This window comes from Eublepharis macularius, chromosome 16 (assembly GCF_028583425.1).
Source record: "Eublepharis macularius isolate TG4126 chromosome 16, MPM_Emac_v1.0, whole genome shotgun sequence".
Classification (NCBI taxonomy): Eukaryota; Metazoa; Chordata; class Lepidosauria; order Squamata; family Eublepharidae; genus Eublepharis; species Eublepharis macularius.
Window position 1 is genome coordinate 47696591 of NC_072805.1, and position 16812 is coordinate 47713402.

Sequence of the window (16812 nt, forward strand, 5' to 3'; positions counted from 1 at the left end):
ATGCCCAAGATTAAAGGAAAAATATATATATTTATATATATTTATATATATATATATATAAACCGTATGGATTTCACTCCACTTAAAAACAGAGTGGCCACGGTCCTTGCTCTGTGCCACTGTACTGTACAGGGCCAGGTGGCTGCTGCCTCTCCCTGGACTATCTGTTACCTGGAACCCCTCCTGGCTCTCGAGGCCCATGGCGGGTCCCTCCCTGCACCACCTCTGGGGCCCAGCTGGGTGCCTCCCATGTCAACTTATTTTACCATAGTATGGATGGAACAAGAGAAACTTAAGGACCACCCCACCCCCAAGATCCCACCCGCCCACCCCATGGTTTCACCCTGCAGCTTCTCCGGGGGGAGAGCCACCCGCAGCCAAATGGAAAAATCAAAGCGCCGGACGTTGCCGTCACCGTGAGCGTGCGACCAGCACTGGCCAGCTGCCCCCAAGGCAGCTGGTGCAGCGTCGGGAGAGTGTTCCAGAACCGCTCCTGCTCCCGCCAGCCTCTCTTCGTCCCTCCAGTCCAGCGCAGGCTTCCTTCCTTCCGCGACTCGGTGGGAGGGGGGGGGAGCTGCGCCTTCCCGTCTCCCGCTTGCTCCCTTTGCCTGGTGTGCTGGGAGACACTGTGAAGAAAGCGCCGCCTGCCTTCTCGTGGGGTCTCTGCTTCCTCCTTTTCTGACTAGGGATTCATCAGCAAGCGGTTGGGGGGGTTGTGAGCGCCTGCACCCGTCCTTGGGGGGCACCCGCCCATGCCAGTTTGCAGTGCGAATGTCTCCAGGTGTGGTACTGTCATGCTGGCAGGAGCACAAAGTCATCGTTTACGTCCACCATGGGCACGTAGAAGGAGGGCACCTCGTTTACGCAGAGCGACTTGTGCCCAGCAGGGTCCAGCTCCTGGACTTTCAGCTGCCACTCCATCCGCTGCACGGCATTCAAGGCCGCTGCTTCGTGTTGCTGTCGCATTAACAGGCATGTCTGGACCGGAAAAGAAAGCCAAGCACAGTGAGTGTGGCAGAGCGGGGAGCACAGCTTTGCACCCCCCCCCGCACCAGTCCACAATGCAAGGTGGCATAGCAAGATCACAGAACACCTGTCCTCCACTGGGGGCGCACACACACACACACACAGCCTGGCAGTGCCTGCGGCATTCAGAGACCCTCCGCTGGGCAAACACTTTCTCTTCCTGGACGAGCTGACGGTGGCAATGTTAGTTGGGGGAAAAAGAATGGCCGCAATCTTTTTTTTAAAAAAAGCAACAACACCCCAGCGTCTAAAAGCTCCAGGCAGCAGCCTGGCCTTCGGTCTTCCTCTCACCACAGGAGGGAATGTGTCTTCAGGGACAGGGCTTGCATCAAGGAAGAATGCCATCTTCAAAACAGCTACCTTTCCTCACAGGCGGATTTTGCAGAGTTTTATCAATAAAAACACATGCTCATTCAAGCAAGGACCTTGGCTCAGAAAACAACAGAAAGGCAGGCTCAAGCACTGAAGTCATGTGCAAGCCCACTGATGGGAGACTGAAGCCGTTTGCACACCTGATAACGAGGCTGTTTGCAAAGCTGGACTTGGGGAGTGAGCCATTAGCAAAGGCGGGGGACTGGCAACAGTTCCAAGAAAAGCAAACGCTTCTAAGCTGCTTGGGTAGCGCCTTATCGGGAAGGTCAACAGTTTCCACCTCTTCTAACTGTGTACTGAAAGGGAGGAGTCCACAAAGGGGCTGCTAGACTGCTTGCTGCACGGCTAGCTGGGAAGGCCACTGTCATGGAGGGTTCCCCCCCCCAAGCTGGCACACAAGGGTGGGGCACCACTCCCAGTCCCCAGGGGAAAGGCCACTGGGCCAGCCCAGAAAAATGAGAGATGGACGAGGGGCTGACCTACGGAGAGCGTGAGGTAGGGAGGCAGGTGGGGAGGCAGAGGCACTTCCAGAGAGCGGGGTGGGGCCCCGAGCCAGAAGAGGTCTCTTGAAGGTTCCTTCAAATGGTGGGAAGCGTGTAGGAAAAGGGGCTTGTGAGCACACCCTCATTCCTACGGAAGTGCTCCTGGTATACAGTGGAGCAGAGCAGGCTGTGGAGGCATCTGGGGAGCAGTGGCAGCAGGAGGGGATCCTTCCCCAAGATGTTCCGGGGCCAAAATGGCATCCACGCCCCACCCATCTTGCTCTGCTGGGAAAAAAACCATTCCAATCTACATTCCAAATAGGGGGCCTCTGCCTCCAATGAGCATGAAGGGGGCTGCTGTGATTCCACCCCCCACCCCCGAATGCCCCCCTCAAAAAGGTCAGGATCTCCCAGCCCTCTTTCTTTCTGAAAAGCAAAACCAGTCGAGGGTGTGTGTGTGTGTGCGCGTGTGTGTGTTGCCACAGGAACCCCCCCCCAGCACAGCTGGGTCACCTCCCCCCCTCGACCTCCTCCCTTCCTCACCTTCATCCGGTCATACTTGTCATCCACATCCTGCAGCCAGGAAATGAACTGCCGAGCATTGAAACGATCCCTGACAGATTTATTCTCATCTCCCTGCAAGACAAAAAGTAGGGGAAGAGAACAGAACAGAAAGAATTCTTCATTCTTCTCTCTCCCAGCACAGAAGAGTCTCAGGAGTGCAGAGTCTGTCCGTCCGTAGCAACGCTCTGCCCGGGACAGGACACAGCCCTTCCTGCCCTTCCCCCTAGGGGTCTCTTTCTGCCCACCCCTCCTGGATCTCCTGAGCCAAAGCCCCCCAAACCAAGCTTCTGTCTCTTTCTTTCTTTCTTTGCATGCTGGGGATCGCTATGCTGTAAATCAGATGCAAAGATCAATAGGATGGACGGTTAATAAATTCCCCCTCTCCTGCCCAGCGCACAGGGACTGACGTCTGCAATGCAGCACTCTGCTTTTCACAGACCGAGATGACAGCTTTATGGCAAGTAAGCAGAGCTGCCTCAACGCATCTCGCCAGCAGAAGGCACTGATGTCCCTGTTTTGCTTGGCTGCAGTGGCTTTAAAATTCTCCCCTTGCTGCAAAGCAGCTCCAGAGTCTTCATAAGCCATCTTTGTGGGCTGAGGCGCAGAGTTTGGCTTTTCTGTATTTCACCTCTTATGAATGAAAATTGAAAAGCAGCCCTACCAACCTGTACACAGGGGTGCCATAAAAAGAATGGCCAAGGCCAAACGTGCTGTTGGGCACCACGAGAGGCTTGCGCTCTTGCCCCAGCACTTCCTTAGCACACTCCTGCGGAGAAGTCGCCAGCCCAGACAAGGCCTCGGGAAGCACGGCGTCTCTGGCACAAGGCCAAGGCGCCGGGGTGGAGTCAGGGCCCTCTCCCCTCTGCCACACCCACCCATCACCCTGCAGGCCCCACAGCTTCGGGGAGGGAACAACCCGGACGCCACGGCAACGGCCAGAAAACAGGCACAGACCTGACTTTCCAGAGGCATGTTGTACACTTCTGAATCCAGCAGCATGGTGCAGGCGCTGAAGGGGACTGCTTGGTTTGCAATTGTCCGTGCTGCCCGACAATGAACCCTCAGAATCTCCTGTTCACAGGATACAATCAGCTTTTCCTGGGAGCAGAGAGAGAGAGCGAGAGAGAGCGAGAGAGCGAGAGTCATCATGGGACAAAGGGGGCCTCTGCCCCTTCTTTTAGGGGGAGAGGGAGGTATCCCAGCATAAGGGGCTTCGGACACCCCAGACCACTGGGGCTCTCACCCGCTCAATGCTATGCTGGAGCCGCAGTTTGCCACGGACGGCTTCTTGCTGCTTGAACAGCTCCTTGAGGGGTTCTGCCAACGACGGAGGAGGGGCAATCTGAAAGACAGGAAGAAGCGCCAGCGCATTAGCTCTGCCCTGCTCTTTCCACATCCTCAGCGCCCGCAGCAGCCTCAGCTGCCCCCTGCAGAGGACTCAGCTGGAGCCGGGCACAGGAAGAGACGCGGCCCGGCAGTGGCTGGTGCTCCATGATCCCCCCTGTTCACCTTTCAGGCACAGGCCTGCCTCCCTCCCAACCCTGCTCCTGCTGCACAGGCGGCCACACTCTGAACCAGCCTGACGAGATGCAGCTGGGGGGGGGGGGCAGGCGCCCGAGTCAGCAGTTTGCGCCCTGCTCTGAAGGCTCCTGTGGGGCTTTTCTGCAGCTGAGAACTGGTGCGGCATCTTCAGCAGGCGCTTGCTTTCCCACCCACCCCCACCCCCACCCCCATCAAAGTTCAGGGGCACAACCGTTCTGTTTCATTTCCCCCATGCCCCCCAGGCCGCATGCACGGGGGAGCTGCGGAACAAGCACCTCTGGGCGTTTGCCAAAGGAGCCACTAAGCATCCTTCTCTCCCTTTGCTTCCAAGGGCAAAGACAAACATTCAAAGGGGAATCTTTTTCCTCTGGGAAGGCTCAGGGAGCTGTTTTCATGGACTTCGAAGGCTCACAAGCCCCCCCCCCCCAATTTGAGGATCTCTGTTTCATGCACGTTGGAGGGAAGGTACTTTTCACAGCTGCTGAAGCCGCCTAACACAGGGCTCTCGTGATGCCCATTCTGAGAAGGACACAGAGCGCTGTGGGGGGCGGGGGGGGATTCCATGCTGCTGCGTGGCAAGGGGGGCCCCAATGCTGCCACCCTCTGAGGCTTCCTCCAAGCCCACTCTGCTCTGCACGCCGCTCCAGGCTGCAAACGGAGAGACCAGAGACTGACATAGGACTGAGGCTTGAGGGGAACTCCTTCAGGGCCAGGTGTCCCTGCCTGCCCACAGATGCATTTCCACCTGCAAGCCTTCTTTGTTGCCAACCATAAAGTCTGGACAATGCAGCGAGGGCATCGCCGCCAGGGGAAGACTCGCCCCCTCTCCCCATCTCACTGACTAATTAGAAGAGCAGGAAAGAGCTGCCCCTGGATGCTTCAGCTCTTCCACTACTTTAAACTGCCTTCTATTTGGACTCTGATCTGCTCCTCAAATGTAGATTGTCAGGAGTGATTTCCTTGGGATTTGTGCTCAGGGTGTGAATACTGTAATTTAATTTTGGATTCCGTACAGTTTCCTTCTTGTGTACTCTTCCACCAACCCGCTATCATGGGTTGGTGGAGCCTTTGTGTGGGGGGAGTCTCTGAACCTCCACTAAGCTGCCCCCCCCCGGCCACCCTTCTCCTGCAGCACAAGCATCGTGGTAGCACGCCATTGCAGGAGAAGTTGCGGCTCCTTGTCCCTGTGCCCTGCCTACGTATCTAAGGGAACCACCAATAACAGAGGGGGGCCGTGATCCAGACTCAGGAACGCCCCCCCCGCCCCCCAAGCCCCACATCAGCCATCCATACTGCAGGCCGGGCGACGTTTCCAGCCCTGCTCCAGAGGCAAAGATGCTTCTCAAAGTCAGCCTGGAGGACGTCACTACGTACCACTGGAATGTGCAGCTTGCTCAAAGGTTTGCCATCCAGCAGGTACGAGCCTGTGTACGTGACGTACTCCGCATAGCACTGGGGCGCCTGGGGGGTGATGTAGCAGAGGATCTTCCGCTTCTCCTCAATTTTCTTCCTGATCTGCAGGTACTCGAAGTAGGGGTTGGACCTGTCGCTGTGGTAAGGCTCGATATCATCCAGCTTGATGGCGTCCACAATGGCGGCCAGCGTCTGCTGGATCATCTCGCGCGTCTGCTGGCTGGAGGTGTTGATCTGCTGCTGCAGCTGCTGGTTTGAGCGCTGGAACCGGCGCTTCCGTGGGTGCTGCGCCTGGGCGTCCTCCTCCTCCGTGACGCGCCCTTTGGCCCGCGTGGAAGGGGCAGAAGCTGGGGGGAACTCTTTCTCAGCAGCTGCGGCACTCTGCTTACTCTGATTTGCGAGCATCTGGGCTCGGTTCCTGGTGATGCGCTGGGGGATCTCTTCTATTTTGGGGGGCTTTGGGGCTTCAAGGACTGTCTTAGGCGCTGGCTCCGTGGCTTCGGCCTGAGTCTCAGCCAGCCCAGCACTCTTTGCTGCAGCCCCACCCTCAGCACCCGCGCTCTCAGTGCGTCTGGTCGGAGAACCACTGTCCGACGGAAGAGTAGCTGGGGGCAGCCCTTCCTCATCCCCTTCCACCCGCTTGCTCTCCAACAGGACAAAATCCGACGATGTGGCCTCCGGAAGATTTTGGGGTGTCTCCAATTCTTGCAGACTCTTCCCATCTTGGGTAGCTGGTACATCAGGCACAACTTCCAGCAAAACCCCTTCACCCTTCTGTTCATCTGCTTGCGGTTCTGCCTCCCCAGGCAAAATGCTCTTTGGGGTTGGAATCTGCTCCTCCTGCTCACCCAAAGACCCCATGGACACCCCTCCACCATCCACAAGCCCAACCCTGATGGTCTCTGGGGTGCCTGAAGAGCCTTCGGCAACTGCCTCAGCCATTTCGGCCTCTGGAACATCTTTTGCTTGAAGTGGCAATTCTGGCAAAGAGAAAGGACCAAGGTCCAAGTCATCTTCCGAATTTGCGAACGGGTCTGGCCATGTGACTGGTTCTTCAACATTCCCTGGGGCCGTGGTGCTGTTCTCCACATAATTTTTTTCCAGAGCACTAGCAGCGTCCACTTGGGATTCTGCAGGCACGTTAGCAGATTGCAAAGTCATGTCAGATGCTTCTTCTGAGACAGGCTTGCAACTATCAAAGAACGTGTCCAGTCGAGCAGGGGACCCAGCAAAGGGAGCCTGCTGTTCTGGGGCTACCATTTCTATTGGGATTTCTGCTTCAGTGTCCTCCTTTGCCTTCTCAAGCCCTGGCTCAGACACTGCCAGAGGGTATGAAACGGGGGAGGCGGGATAAGGTGATTCTGCAGAAGTGAAGGGCACTGGAGTGGGGTGCAAGGTGTCCGGAGAACAGAATGGCTTGGGGGATTCAGGGGCCTGCTGGGGAGATTTCATGTGGAGTTCTGATCCCACTGACCAGCTGACAGGGTGGTCAGAAGTACCACCCATCAAACCTGGGGGGAGAGGAGGATCCAGGTTTCTTGTTGGAGTGGTGTCCCACTCAGCACTGTTCTGTTCTGGAATACCAGAGCCAAATGGGTTCTCCTCAACTGGCGGCAAAAAGCTGGACTCCGGGGGCATAATAGAAGCGGTTGCCTGCTGCTCTTCTGTGGCATCCAGAGGCAGGCCAAGATCCGGCGGGAGAGCGCTTTCAACAGAAGGGGCAAGCAGCTCATCTCTATGAGAAGGCGAGGATTTGGCTTGCAATCCAGAAAAGACACTTTCAGGGGACTGGATGACGTTGCCAACAGTTCCTGGAGCACAGAGCAATGCTTCCACTTTAGGAGATGGGGCTCCATAGTCAGGGGAATAATACCCTGGAGATAAACACGGGAACTTTTCCGTGGGGACAGAGGGAAGAGGGACTTTCTCTTCCATCGTGTGCTGAATGGGAGAGTCATAATTAGATGTGGCTGGGACACTTTGCTGCCTGAAAAATTTGTCTCCAATGCTGAACTCTTCCTCCGGTGCTCTTCTTATATCCACAGACATTGAACGGTGAAGGTTTGTAGAGGGAACGGTCCTTGATGGGGTCTGACTCGGGTTCTCGGGGAACCCACTGGAAGGATTGGCGTATCTGTCAAAAAAGGATGGAGAACAAGCATTCATGGACATGGTGGATATGGGCAGTGAATGCTGGGAGTCAGCACAGTCAAACATCAAGTCCGTGTAATCTTCAGTGCTGCACGATGGCGTTCTTGGTGTCTGCATCACCTCTTCGTAGCTTGGGCAAGAAACGACCGATGCTGGTGTTGGAACCCCTGTTGGTCGGTTATGATCTGGCCTTGGAGAAGCAGGCAAGATTTCCTTCAGCTGGGGACCAGCTATCCAGTCCTTGGAATCCACCACCCCAACAGCCGGTTGCGTCTTGTTCTCAGGAGACACTACTGGAGCAAGTGGTCCCAGCTCTTTGAGTTTCTTGTCCTTCAGCTGAGTGTCAAGCGCCACTGGCTTCTTCAGGGCCAGATCCAAGCTCCTCTTGCGCATGTCCTCATTGGCCTTGGCTTTATCTTTCAGTTTGGGGTCCCCAGATCTGTGCCTCATCTTCTCCATCTGCTTCATCCGCTCTTTATGCCTCTTGTGGCGTTCTTCGATCTCCAGATCTTTCTGGCTCAGCATCCTTTCAAAGCTCGTCATCATCAAGTCGCCGTCCACCAAAAGCTTCTCCCTGGGTCTGATGTCTTTCTTGCTGCTCTCTTTGGACAAGGTTATTTTATCATTTCCATTGCTCATTTTAAGACACTCTGCTTTGTCCTTCTCTTGATTTTCCTTGAGCCTCTCCTTCATTTTGAGATCATTAATTTTTGGTGGTTCCTCTTTTGATTTTTCCTTAAGAGTGACCACTTGAGGGCTCTCCTTGTCTTTGGCAGACTTCTGCTCCTCCTTGTGGTGCTTGAAGAACCCTTCGGCATGCTTGTCCCTGTGTTTGTCCCTCTCCTCCTTCCATTTCTCTTTGTGCCTGTCCCTCTTCTTTTTCTCTTTGGCTGTGCTGACCACATTGGAGCCATATGCCTTGTCTTTTTCTGCCTTCTTTGGAAATTCTCTTTCAGAGTCATTTTTGTCTTTCTTGTCAGGAAACAAGTACTCCATATTTTTGTCCAGCTCGTCCTCAGCCTCTGTCTTCATACCATAGGAAATGCCAAAGCCTTCTCCGTCCAGAGAGAAGTCTCTCTCATACTGAGCAGAATCCTTCCTGCTGGAGTCCTTAAACTCCTCTGCTTTGTCCTTCTTCTCTCCTTTCTTGGCTTTGTCCTTTTCGTGGCTTTTCTTGGAGGAGGAGGAAGAATGTCTATGCCTCTCCCGCTCTTTGAGTTTATCTGGCAAGCAAGGCAGAGGCTCTCTACATTTCTCCTCGGAAGCATCTCCAAGAGAAATGCTGGAACAATCAAAGAGACTGGTGAGCATAGGTTCCTGCCCTCGATCTGTGAAGCTATCAGAAGAAATCTCACTTATTTTATCATTGGAGTCATCTCTGTATTCATTGAGGGCTTCTTCTTCCAGTTTTTCCAGCAAGCTTTTCTCTGGTTCCCCACTTTTGGAAGACCTCTTCTCCTTTGCGTACTCTTTCTCCAGCTTTTCCTTGTGCCTGTTTTTAGCCTTCTCTTCTCCCGCATGCTTCTTTTCTGCTTTCTCTGGGAGCTTCTGTTTGGTCTTCCGTTCTGGGGCAGAGTCTACTGAGCTCCTCTCTTTCCTCTCTTTGTCCTTCTTCTCTTTGTGTTTTTCGAAGGAACATTTCTCTTTTTTCTCCTTCCCACCCTCAGCTAATAATCCTTTGTCCTTCTTCTTTTCTTTGGACTCTTTGTCTTTCTGTTTCTCAGTAGAATGTTGCCTATCAGAGGAATATTTCCTGTGCTTGTCAGGAAGATAAAGGTCTCTCTCAGCCACCGTGCCGTCATCTTTGTCTGGTAGACTCTCTAGCCGGTGCATTTCACTCCCAATGCTCTCTCCCAGTTTGAATCCACCTGGGCTGAAGTCGTCCTTCTCATCCTCACTTTCATCAGTGAAGATGTCAAGGATGCTGTACCAGCTCTTCTCTCGGCCTTTTTTCTCATCCCTCCTCTCGTGGAAGTCCTCTCTATCCCCAGAGAAGTTCTTCTCCTTCTTATCTTTAACCTGGTCAGAGGAGGCTTTTCTTTCTTTATCTTTGTTGTGAGGATCTTTGTATTTCTCCTTTGCATCCTTCTTCTCTTTAAAGCCTTTCTCCAGTTCTTTGTCTTTCTGGTTTTTTTCAACCAGAGTTTTCTCATTTCTCTCTTTGTCTTCTACTTTGGATTTTTCCTTATACTTTTCTGATTTTAATTTTTCTTTCTTGTCCTTCTCGGGCATGTCTTTTTTCTCCTTTCCAGAATGATGCCTCTCCCAGGTCTCCACAGTTTTCCCACTAAATTCAGGGTCAGGTTTTTCTTTGAAGAATGCTTCACAGCCATAGTCTTTGAATTCATCCCTATAGGAATCCTCTTGTTTAATTTTAACATCTTTCCTATCTTTACAGCCATCGGACAAGTCTCTTCTTTCTTTGTTAATTTCACCAGCATCCTTTTCCCTCCTTTCTTTAAAGCTCTCGGCAGAATCCTTCCTTTTCTTGTCTTTTTCAGGCAGATAACTGGGAATTCCTTTATGCTTTTCGGGTTGGTCCTTTTTCTTCTCAGAATTTTTCTCAACATATTCTCGGTCTTTCTTTTTTAGAAAAGTGTCTTTTTCATTGCGCTTCTCATTGTATTCCCTCTTATCTTTTGCTTTACTCTCCCGCTTCTTTTCTTTTACCTCTTCCTTCACTGTTTCTATGATGAGTTTTGCCACAGTGTCATTTTTAATCTCCCTGTAGTCCGTCACAGGTGAATCCCAGCTATCCTCTCCTTTGAAATCAAAAGAAGAATTGGACGATAAATCTGAAAACCACCGATCTTGTTGATCGTCAGAGAGGCTACACTTTGTGTCCTCGCTTTCCTGAAACTGGTTTTTATTACTAAAGTCTTCAAAGCTGGACTCTTCTCGGTAACTTTTATCTTTTCTACATTTCTCTTTTTCCTCTTTCATGGTTTTCTCTTTTTCTGACTTTGCTAGTTTTTCTTCTTTCAATTCATTTTTCTTTTCAGCCTTGGATTGCTTGTCCTTGGACTTTCTCTTCCGGTCCTCCTTGTGTATTCGAGGCTTCTCCTCTTTAGGTGATTTCTCCTTTATGGCTTTCTCTTTTTCCAGTCTGCTGGTCTTTTCCTCTCTGAAAGATTTACTGATGTCTTTACTCGCCTCTTTAGCTTTTTTCAGTGACTTCTCCTCTTTGGAATTTTTCCCCGCTTCATCTTTAAAGAGCCACTCTTTCTCCTCGGATTTCGTTCTGAGGAATTTCTCTTCTTTCTTGAACTGCTCCCGCTCATGTTTGAGCACCTTGAGTTTGCTTTCAACAGAGCTTTCAGTCTCTACAATCAAGGCCTTTTCTGGTTTCTGTTTAGAGTCCTCATACTCAAAAGAAAAGGCTTTGATTATTTTAATGTCTTGGGCAGCAGGACACTGGCCCCTCTCTTTGTTTTTGTGTTTATGTTTTGTTTTATGTTTTTTTACAACTTTCCCTTCCTTGTCCAGCTTTGGAATAGCTCCGTCAACATTGGCATGGAATGAATTCTTTTTCTCCACCACCACTGCTGCCCCATGCTGGGCTCGCTTCTTGTGCTCCTGTTTCTTCCTCACAGGCTTTAGCGATTCCAAGCTTGAATCCTCTGACGTATAGTCCGACTCACTGGTCAGCCTTGTCCTCGTAGAATCAGATAAGGAACTGACGTCTGACCAGGCTGGAGAAGAGACAGTTTTCCAATTGTCTGTCCTCCAGTGCTTGGAGTGCTGTTCTGTAAGGTTAGGGTTATGTTTTTGGGACCCCAGACTCCCGTGGGAAGAGGCAGAGGAGGCAGAAAGGGAATTAAACAAGGATGATTCCTTTAACACCAATCTAGAGTCTTTTACGCAGCCAGCACTTTGTATAGAGTCTCTGTCATCCTCCTCACTCTCCAGGTTTTCACTCTCTGACTCAGAAGAACAGAACTTGTCGTTTTTTTTGCCAAACCGAACTTCCTTGCCCTTTGCCTCCTTCTTGCGTTTCTTCTTTACTTTGTTTTTCTCTTTCTGCTGCTTGGCATTTGATGGTTCTCGAGTCTTGTTGCTGGGAAGGATGGAGTGAGTCGTCAGCCGCAGCTTCTCCCCGGTCCCCGCCATGACGCTGGTATCTTCTTCGTCAGATGTGTCCGAAAGGATCCGGTGGGCTGCTTTCTTTGGTGTGATTGTGCTATTTTTAGTATAGGGCTTTACTTCCATTTTGGGGATGGAAATAAAACTATTTGTTTTAGTCTCTTTCCGGTAATCCTTTTTCAGCAGATGTTTGTCATCAACGGGCGGGACCCTGTCCTGTTCATCGTCCTCATCGAATTCATACTCGTCCTTAACAGGCGTGATGGTTTTGGGTGGCTCCTGATTCTTGGCCTTGTGTTTCAGACCTTTCTCAAACTCGGAGTCTGTGTTATTGCCGTCAATGGAACTGGACGGGGCAAACGACGGAGCGTCCTCCTCTTCGGAGCTTTCTGGGGAAACAAGAGCAGAAAGCAAGGGTGAGGCAGAGCAGCTACCGTCCCCCTGAGCTAGCAGCATTCTTCACGAAACCTGCCCACAATACCTGAACGGATAATCTATCTTCTGTGTGCAAAGCATAGCTGCAGCTGCTCTACCTACACGGTGGTCAGAGAGGTCCTCTGGAATAAAAGGCCAAAGCCGCGCAGGGAGTCAACGGCAGGAGTCCATTTGGAGCATCTGGGCAGAAAGGGTGCAAATCCAGTAAGAGCTGTTGTGGTGTAACATCCATTCCTTTCAAAAGGGGCCGCACCCAACAGTTGCAGCACAGTCAGGAATCGGCCGTGCCAGCCTACAACTAGAGAGATGGTGCATCTGTTTCCCACTTCGGCACCACTTGCTTTCTTAACACAAGGGCTGGTCAGGCTTCCCATCTGCTGCTCTACATAATGTAGCATATTAGGCCCCATTTCTGCACCGTTTTAGACCTTCAGAGTCATAACTGCAGGAGAGTTCCAATTTACATTCTTCCTGAGCTCCCTACAAGGCACCCCCCCCCCATCTCAGGAGACAGGGTGGAGAGCAGCACAGGGGCTTGTCTAAAGCTACCCACTGATCAGACGGCAGAGGCTGTTCTTCCACCAGCCAGTCCTCCCCTTGCCGACTGTGTCGCTTGTCCACAGCTTCCAAGCATCTTTTCCTTGCCTTTAATCTCCCCCTACCCTCTTTCACTCACTGTTCCACACCATGATCATCTCTAACAATACACCAGTCCAGCAAGAGACAGTGCTTGCCTGCCTGCCCTTTCTGCACCTTTCCGGGCCAAGGGAAAGATTGTTTTTACCATGGTGCCATCCACACTGGGCACAAAACCTACCCGTACCATTCAGCATGAAGTTACCATGTGGCCTGAGTGATGCTGGTAAGTGAACAAGGGCACCAAACAGTACAGGAGATAGCTAAGGGAGTACCTGAGTGGCACGCTGTTAGGCAGGGGAAAGAGCACGAGCCACTTTCTTCCCCCCTTCCTGCTATGTGGCAGTGCTACTTCTGCATACTGCACAATACTGACTAACCAGTGGGAAGTACAAGAATTAAGTCACCTCCCTCTCCACACTTTCCACTCTTAGCTGGGGGACATGCCTCTAGCAGAGATGAGGAGGGAAAATAACAGTGGGGCAAGCAAAGCACTGGAACCGGGGCCCTCCTCAACACCAGGGCAAAGCCATTCTTCTTCTGCATTGTCAACTCTAGGATGAACAACTGTGCAGCACTCTGTTTCATATTGCCCAGGAGCATTTGATTAGGTGCCGACCTCTGACAATGGACAGTTGCAAGCACACAGCAATAGGTATAAATGCAGAAGTCAAGAGGGGCGGAGGTCATCTAAATAGGCCCTGGCAAAGAGGAGAGTTCAGGAACACGGCTCTCGTGCGCGAAGCAAGTGCTTGTGGGTGTGTCCCTTGCACATTCACGGACCAGCGGCAAAAACTCATCCATTCTGGAGGAATTCATCTGGGCAGTTGCATGAGCGCTCTCTTTGGATTTCAGCTAATCTGAAGCTATTTGTTGGATTGGCCCCAATAGCCGCTCTGTGGAGAGGCTGTCCTTTCTAGAGACACCCCTGTATGAGGCACCCCTACACTGGGTCCTTCACACCACAGCCTTACCTGTGGAACTCTCTTCACTAGAAGGATATGTGGCCTTCCCAAGCAGCAGGTTCACCATGGTGGGGGAATTCGCTACTTTTAATGGCGTCTCTCCTCTCCTGTTAAGTTGATGAGGATTTCCTCCATAATGTAACAACAATTTCACCACCTATATAAAAATAAAGTCTTGGTAAACTGCATCAGAATTAGATGCTTATAATCTCATATCAGAGGAAGCTGAAAGGAAGAATCCCTTAAACAAGACGCGTCAGCTACTTCACCACCAGCCCACCATCAGAGGCTGCATGGCTCAATGAGAGAAAACAGACATGACATGTACAAGGGTCCAAATATATCCCCAAAGAGTCAAGGCTGTGAGGCAGAGAAAGAAGTCTGCCGGCAATCCTGAAGGGCCTCCGCCAGCCAGCTTGGGCCGTACAAGGCTGGAGGGGCCATTGGTGTGACTCAGACTCCAGGGAGCTGCATATTCTTCTACAGACACCCTGTCGCCTTACCCTGCTTTTCTCTCTTGCCTTCAAAGACCAAACAGGGCAGCTACGCTTCAGATACCTGAAGATAAGGACACCATGGCATATCAAGGAGGGAAGAAGATGCTGACTTACATTACAGGTGGGATGTTAACCTCAGCAGGTTCTTCATACTATGAATAAAGATCAAGCAGAAGGGCCGCTAGCCGGAGAGAAATAACCTGAAGGGGCTATAAAGTGTCCTCTCGTGGCTGGGGGCAGAAGATGGTCTAACGGGCCGAAACCCATGGAAAGGAAGTTTGAGCCAACGTAAGAGCTACCAGTTCAAATCCAGCCAGAACTGACCTTGTAGTGCCCATTGCTGGCAGCATCGTGCAGTGGAGTGTCGTCGTCCAAGCCTTTGGTGTTCACCTCGGCCCCTGCAGCAAGCAGCTGTTTTGCAACGTCGTAATAACCCCGGTTGCATGCCTCGTGCAAAGCCGTCCAGCCTGCCGAAGGAAACACAGACAGACACGTGACATGGATGGCCCGTTTCAGTCAGGAACCCTGTCACAATGGCGCCTCAATGGATGATGCTGGCTGCCAGCACCAGAGCTTGGCTGCAGACCCAGCATCTAGCCCTGCATGAGCACAAGACAGCAGGCGCTCGCCTGGTGTTTTGCCCATTCAGGCTTTTGTCTGACTAGGCAATATATACTCCAACTCTCCACTATAAATAAGGGAAGAACAGATGTTTAGTGATCTAAGAAAGCTAAAAGTCACACACACACACTCGCGCGCGCGTGCATGTAGGCCTGCCCATCCGATGTGCAGGTATGTTTCTCCTAATCTTTTGTGGAAAGGAATGCCTCTGATGGAATGTGGTCAGCTTGCGGCTGCTCAGAATGACCATTCCCACCTGAACAGGTGAGACACTGACCAACAGGCCACCTGATAGGACTGCCTGGATTTCCGACAGCTAAACAGCCCTGGGGCAGGAAATGGTACAGCACAGAAACAAAAAGCTCTCTTGTCAGACAAAGCTCTGGGGATAAAATGAAGAAAGGATGCCAGTAGGATGGAAAAGCAAGCTGTCCTTAGGGCAGTCCCTGTAAGGGAGTTCCTTGTGCTCAGAGTTCCCAAAAAGAGATCACTTGGGGCAGGAACACACCCGAATCAGAAAACAGCGCCAAGTGCACACAAGGCTCAAAGACAACCTACAGCTTGTTACACTCGTGTTCCAGACCTAACCTGAACACAGCCATGCTGGGCCACTTCCCTGAACAGCAGCACACTCTACAGTACCCAGCGAGCACAGCACGAGACAGCATATTCTGCATGGAGGATCCATGGGAATATAGCGGGGACTGACGCCAAGTCAGGTTGGGAGTACCTTGAGGAATGCCATCGATTCTTGCCCAGTCCTCTGAGGCACTGGGTCCCAGTCCAAGCTGGGAAACTCAACTATCCAGGTGCCAGTACAATAATATCTCCTTCACATGTTGAAGCCAGCAAGCACTTTGCTCCAGCTCCCCACCAGCCCCAGCAAGTACCTGCAAAGTCTTTCACGTTGACGTCTGCGCCCTCAATAATAAGTTCCTTGATGCGTCGGGCATCCCCTCGGATTGCTGCCCGGTGCAACCGAGTCTCTCCACGTTCATTTCTCTTGTTTACTTTATCTTTGGTTTTGGAGGCAGAGTTAGGAGTTCCCTTCTGACAAACTGTGGACTGAGAGGGATGCTTTGGTGTTGTATCTACTGCTGGCGGAAGAGATGGAAGAAAACATGGGTGAAGGAGGAGCTCGATCCAAAGACACCACCCCAAAGCCTTTAGAGGGAGCTGTTGCCATATATTTCAATCCTGCCGTCAAGTTGAGGTAATGGCGGCATGGGGGAGGGGGAAGTTAATCTTCCCAGGCAAAGGAATGCCTTTGCACACACAATGGAGACCTTAATGGGAGGCTGTGATTAGCAAATACTGGGGAAAGCAGCTGTGGTTTCTCTTAAGAATGAAGGCGCCCAAGACCCAAGGGAGGAAGAAAAGTCTCCATTCATGGGAGCTGCAAATTCACCAGTCCAGGGAGACCCCCCAAGCTGAGCTTCACTCTTCACCTAGTCGTAACACAAACTCAAAGGGGGCTGCAAAAAGACCCGTATGATGCTCCTCACTGGATGTTTCTGAGATCCTGGAAAGGCACCATCTGCAAAGCCGTTCAAAGAACCCACAAGGCACAACTCAACTCCAAGGAGCCTGTCCATACCAGGACTGTTTGCAGACTCTTCTGCTGTCATCTGCATAAGAAGGGCGACCTGCTGGCGCTCGGAGAGCGGGTAACCCGCGCGGATTCCTGAAAGACCCATCCCAAAGAGCAGGCTTGGCTTTCGAGCTGCAGGCTCCTTTTTAATCCTTTTCCGTTCAGGACCCTGTTTTTCTGTTGATGGGGAGGAGCGGGGGGGGGGGGGGAGAGAAACAGAAAGGAATAATTTCTACCACTAGAATTCATTCATTTTAAAGACATTTGCTAACCATAGCTTCCTCCGCAGAGGGTAATCTTCCAGAGAACAGAAAAAAGAGCTGGAAGCTTTGCTCCTGAGACAGACAGACTAGCACAAAAGAGCCCTTTGTCTAAGACCCTGCCAGCAGTTTCTGGATGGAACATCTGTCAGCCTCAGTCTATGGGGGCTCCTT

General features: G+C 51.8%; 1 protein-coding gene across 4 annotated transcripts in view; it reads right to left on the reverse strand.

The window, feature by feature from the left end:
* Positions 1-337: 337 nt before the first annotated feature.
* The window catches only part of ANKRD11 (ankyrin repeat domain containing 11), a 173306-nt gene continuing 156831 nt past the window's right edge, over positions 338-16812 (reverse strand). For 3 of the 4 annotated variants that reach the window (XM_055000779.1, XM_055000780.1, XM_055000782.1), the window contains 9 exons: positions 16385-16555; positions 15678-15884; positions 14491-14633; positions 13679-13826; positions 5361-12022; positions 3688-3786; positions 3399-3542; positions 2424-2516; positions 338-978 (listed from right to left, as the gene is read on the reverse strand). In XM_055000779.1, coding sequence (XP_054856754.1) covers positions 793-978; positions 2424-2516; positions 3399-3542; positions 3688-3786; positions 5361-12022; positions 13679-13826; positions 14491-14633; positions 15678-15884; positions 16385-16555 — 7853 coding nt within the window. In that variant the 3' untranslated portion in view covers positions 338-792. The remainder of the gene's footprint in view (positions 979-2423; positions 2517-3398; positions 3543-3687; positions 3787-5360; positions 12023-13678; positions 13827-14490; positions 14634-15677; positions 15885-16384; positions 16556-16812) is intronic. The other variant, XM_055000781.1, reaches the window with a different exon arrangement.